General features: G+C 37.9%; 1 protein-coding gene across 1 annotated transcript in view; it reads right to left on the bottom strand.

The window, feature by feature from the left end:
- LOC105514543 (rap guanine nucleotide exchange factor 4-like) overlaps positions 1–2,426 on the bottom strand; it is a 69,678-nt gene extending 67,252 nt beyond the window's left edge. Inside the window, exon 1 of the mRNA XM_011945965.1 lies at positions 2,139–2,426. Within this exon, the coding sequence (XP_011801355.1) occupies positions 2,139–2,176 (38 nt within the window). The 5' untranslated portion in view covers positions 2,177–2,426. The remainder of the gene's footprint in view (positions 1–2,138) is intronic.
- Positions 2,427–5,259: the final 2,833 nt, after the last annotated feature.

The following is a 5,259-nucleotide window of genomic DNA, read 5'->3' as shown; positions in this document are numbered from 1 at the left end:
AAAAAAAAGTGTTTTTAGAAAATTATTTCACTCACAGATAAGCATTTTAAGATTACTCCAGGGCAATTAACATATGTCCCTTGGTTTCCACAGTTGTAATTAGAGGAGCTATGTTCTGTAGCATTACTTGTGGGCTCTTGACCACTATTTGTCTATTTGTGAGAGTGGCACCAATATTCCTCCTTGAGAATACACCCTTGCCCCTACATCCTCACAGAGGAGATGGACCACCATTAAGGCATACATTCTTGTTTGGCTACAAAATGATACATGAAATGAAATAAAGCAATGGAATATAAAGGTCAAATGATAGCCAAACAGGAATGTAATTTTCCCCCAGTTTGGCTGACACCAAAGTCTTATTACTATTCATTCAGCCAACAACACAGAATAGAATGATTCCAGGTATTTATCGGAAAATATTACTTCAAAGTCATTGCAACCTAATCATAATCATTATTAATGGCTCAAATGTGAAAAAAACAATATTTATAGCCGATTTACAGTAAGAAAAACAATCCATCTATTTCTAAAATATACCAGAATATTTTCTTGGATTAAATCAGATCACCAGAAAACTATATATTGGCCCCCTCGCAGAATTACCCTTTCTTAATGTTTCTTTAGAATTACACCGTATTGAAAGAGCCTATGAAACTCACTGCTGAATCACTGTTGGAATGTTGTTGAGGACACTGTTCAACACACTGCAAAGTATCTTCTTGAGGCTAAGGGAGTCAAGAGGTCCCAGCATCAGCTTGATTAATTGTTCTTCTCCAGCAGAAATAGTTTAAGTTTATAAATACTGAACAAAAGAATACCTGTGCTTCCCTTTTTGTGTTGAAAATGAGAAATTGCAGCTGAAATGCTTATATTAGTAAAGAAGAAAAGTTAAAATTAACCAACTAAGTTTCCACTTTAAGAAGCCAGAAAAAGAATAAGTTAAACCCAAAGTAAGGAGGGAAAAGGAAAAAAAACAATGAGCAAAAATCAATACATTTCTCAAAGAACAGAGTAAATCAACTAAAAGTTTGTTCTTTTAAAATATTAACAAAATTGGGAAGCTCCTAGTAAGAATGAATTAAAAAAAAAAGAGACACAAATTACCAATATGGGATACAAAGGACAGAACAACACTACATATCCTAATGGCATTAAAAGGATTATAAGGAATACTATGAACAACTCTATGTCAATAAATTTGATAACTTAGATGAAATGCACAAACTCCTTGAAATAACTTATCAAAACTGACATGAAAAGAAAGAGAAAATATGAATAGACCTCTATTACAGAGTTTGAATTTGTCATTAAAAAGTTTTTCATATAGAAAATTCCTGGCCCAGATATCTATAAGACATTTGTAAAATAAATAGCATGATCTTATATAAGTTCATTTAAAAATAGAGGGAAAAAATAGGAAAGAAAAGGAAATGTTTCTTGATTCATTTGATGAGGCCAGAATAATCCTGATACTAAAATAAGAAAAGAAAGTTATAGGCTAATATCCCTCATTAATTGACATGAAAGTAACATTAATAAAATATTAGTAAGTTGAATAAAGTAATATGTAAAAAATGTAATGCATGTTGACAAAGTAGTATATATTCTAAGAAGGCAAGGTTGGCTTAACATTTGAAATTCAGTCAATGTAAATTCTATATAATGTAATAATATAATTATTACAATCAATGTAAATAATATAATCATCTCAGTAATTTCAGAAAAGAGAATTTGCTTAAAAAAAAACAACTACATGAAAGACAACTAACGTGGCAAAATAGCAAACTATTTTTTATAAGATCATAACCAAAACAAGAGCATCCATTCTCACCCCTTCTATTCAATTTTGTCCTAGCATTCCTGGAAAATGCAATAAGGGAAGAAAAATAAATAATAGAAGACATAAAAATCAGAAAAAATAAGTAAAACTGCCAGTGTTCACATTCAAGATTGTCTACAGGGAAAATCTCAATCAATCTATAAAGTAACCACTAGAACCAAATAACTTGCCCAAAATTACACCATCAATAAAGTTTAAACTGGGGTTTGAGCCTATATAATCTGACTCCTAAATTTTTAACTTCTACATTTTCTCTCTAGAGATGACCATGCAACGTTTGCATTAGCTTACACACCTCGACATGGCCATTACTGTAGGCATTAGGAATCTCATTTGAAGATGTGAAAACAGAGATTCAGAAAGATTAATAACTTGGTCAAGATCACATAGCTAGAGGGTAGAGGTGACAGAATTTGAATCCAGGTCTGGCTGATCCTAAGACAAAGTTGATTTGACGATATCATGTTTTCCAGACTGGAAACAGAAAACGGAGAGATCCAGATGCTAAGGCCCTGAAATAAAAGTGGAATATAAAAGACAAGACAATTACTGACTGGTTAGATGTGGAAAAGGACATAGGAAAGGGAAAATGCAGATAACTTCAAAGTTCTGAGAATGAGGAAGTCACGACATCATAAATAAAATAGTAAAGCAAGAAGGAGAAACTAATGGGGAGCAGGGCTAAAAAAGACAAGGTCAACTTTAGACAAGTATCAATCTGTTAGGTTGGAGATCATTTTGATGGCGAATGATAGAACACCAAAGAATGCTTTAGAGCAATGGGGCTTTTTTTCTTCACAAAACAAAAATCTGAAGGTGGGTAACTACTGATCTGGGTTCAACAGGTGGACGAAGTCAGAACTGAGGGCTCTGTGTTTCTCTGGGCACTTCCCCCTGGGATTACAAGATGGCTGCCACAGGCCCAGGCCTCGGGTAGTAACTCCCGGCAGAAAGAAGAGAGGAAGGGGGAATCAAATACATGGGTAAAGCAAGAGCTTCCCTGGAAACCTCCTGTAGACTTCTGCTATGTCTTATTGGCCAGACAGTGTCACATGGAAACCTCACCTGAAGAGAGATTGGGAAAATAAGTATGTTGTTTTTCCAGCCTCTATAGCAGAGGTAGGTGAAGGAAAACAATGTCTGACCCACAAAAGATTAATGGGATATTCATGTGGGAATATCCAACGGACAGACAAAAATACATCTGGTCTAGAAGATAAGCCACAGATACGGAGTTTAAGGAATCTGCACAGTTACAGCAAAGGAAACAGATGAGCGCTCCAAGAAAGAGCTGGCACGGAGAGAAAAGAGAATAGTGGCAGCACTTTGTTTTTCTCTTGGGGCTGGGGAAGCAAGCGGGTGCACACGGATGCAGCTGAGTCAACACGCCAGGACTGTCCGCCTCCGCTCATCAGCCAGATTGTTTTCTGTCAGATGTTCAGCTGGATCTCACTGTCTCCCTCCCCACCCAGTTCTTTCCATCCTCTTTTCCCTCAGTCTCTCAGTACTCCTAGGGCAGTCTCTCCCTCATCTGTGATGTGAAAGTACTGGAGGAAAAACCCACTCTCACTGACCACTGTTGAGGATGCACAAAGATGGTTTTATTCTGACTGAAGAAAAACTAGTTGCATGGCGGGTGAGGAGGTGGTATAGGCCAACAAGCAGCTACCATGAGAGGGCCATAAAAATCTTCTAAGCTCATGGGAAATTCCAACAAAATGTGTCAGCCAGTCCCACCCTCACAGGAGGGGCCAGAAATCCATTTGAGAGAACTCCAATTAAGACAAAGAGGCTGGATTTGCTTTGCTAAGCACCACTTTTCCTCTGAAGACTCTTTCCAGCTCCCAGGCTGTGTGCAGGAGACCAGGCAGCAAGGCCAAGGGTGTGGACTGAGCACACCAATCCTACATGTATCCCCAGTCTGAGGGAGTCCAGGTCTGGCTAAACTTTCCTTTCCTAATAGACTAAAGCAAGTAAAATCAGCACCACAGAATTTAACCCTAATTACATATGAGGTTGTATTGTTCTCCAATTACTCCAAATATATACGTCATGTGCTCCCATGTATTTGGGGCCACAGTGAAATGTTCCCCGATAAACTGCAAATAGATAGTTGCCAAGCATTAAACTTTAAAAACAATATATTGTTAACATTATGAAAAGAGATCACTTGATATTATATACCTCATTATGGAAATATATAACACTTGTGTGATGCATTCTGAACAAAAAGTCAAACTCTAGACCCAAATACCAATTTACAGGAAATACAGGGGACAAAGGAACATGTTTTACAAATCTGCATGGAGGTACAATGAGAATTCAGACTGAAAAAACAACAACCCAGTTTCTTCAAGAAATGTATTACAAGGAAGAAAAAGAGAGAAAGAGAGAACCCAGACCTACAGACATATCAACTAAATGCAACTTATTTAGCTCTTGATACAAACACACTGCAAAAAAGAAAGTTATGAGGTAAATGGGGACATTTGAACACTGACTGAAAAATTGATTATATTAGAGAACTAATGTCAAGTTGTTTAATGTGTGTGATATTGTTCTCTTAATAAAAAGTCACTACCTTTTAGAGACATATACTAAGATGTTTACAGATGAAATATGTGGAATTTGCTTGAAAATAATCCTGGGGGGAGTGGGGAGTGCGTGGGGGTATAAACAAAACAAGGTTGGCTGAAAGTTGATCATGTTGGAGTAGGGGAAGGGGTGGCACAAATCATACTGACTGGACACAGTGGCTTAAGCCTATAGTCCCAGCACTTTGGGAGGCCAAGGCAGGAAGATCACTTCAGCCCAGCAGTTTGAGACCAGCCTGGGTAACATATGGAGACTCCATCTCTATAAAAAATTTTTTTAAATTAGCCAGGCATGGAGACACACGTCTGCATTCCCAGCTACTCAGGAAGCTGAGGCAGGAGGATCGCTTGAACCCAGGAGGTCAAGCGTGCAATGAGCCATGATCAAACCACTGCCTTCCAGCCTGGGTGACAGAGTGACCCTGTCTAAAAACACATGCACACACAAACAAAAAGAATTAAGAATCATACTGCTATTTCTTTCTTTCTTTTTTTTTTTTTTGTATATTTTGATTTTTTTTCCACACTAAAAAGACGTTCTTTTTAAAAAAAAAAAAAAGTGGCGGGAGGATTTCAGGAGGAAAAACAGATTAGATTAGAGCTATGCAGAGTCACTTTAAAAAAGTATTCACATTAGCCAAGAAACACAGAAGAAGCAACAGAGGCAGATGTTCCTTCCCCAGCACAGGGTCCAGTGCCAGGGCCTTCCTACAGGGTTGCAGAGGCCATCATCCCTGAGGAGAAGGACCCCTGTGGCCATCTCGCCCTGGGCCTATTAGCACGTTCTCTAGTCAGGGTACTGCACTGAAGCTGAAGATAAAA

The sequence above is a fragment of the Colobus angolensis genome, unplaced genomic scaffold (assembly GCF_000951035.1).
Source record: "Colobus angolensis palliatus isolate OR3802 unplaced genomic scaffold, Cang.pa_1.0 Scaffold247, whole genome shotgun sequence".
Classification (NCBI taxonomy): Eukaryota; Metazoa; Chordata; class Mammalia; order Primates; family Cercopithecidae; genus Colobus; species Colobus angolensis.
Note: the sequence above shows the minus strand (reverse complement) of the source record. Positions and strands in the feature narration are given on the sequence as shown.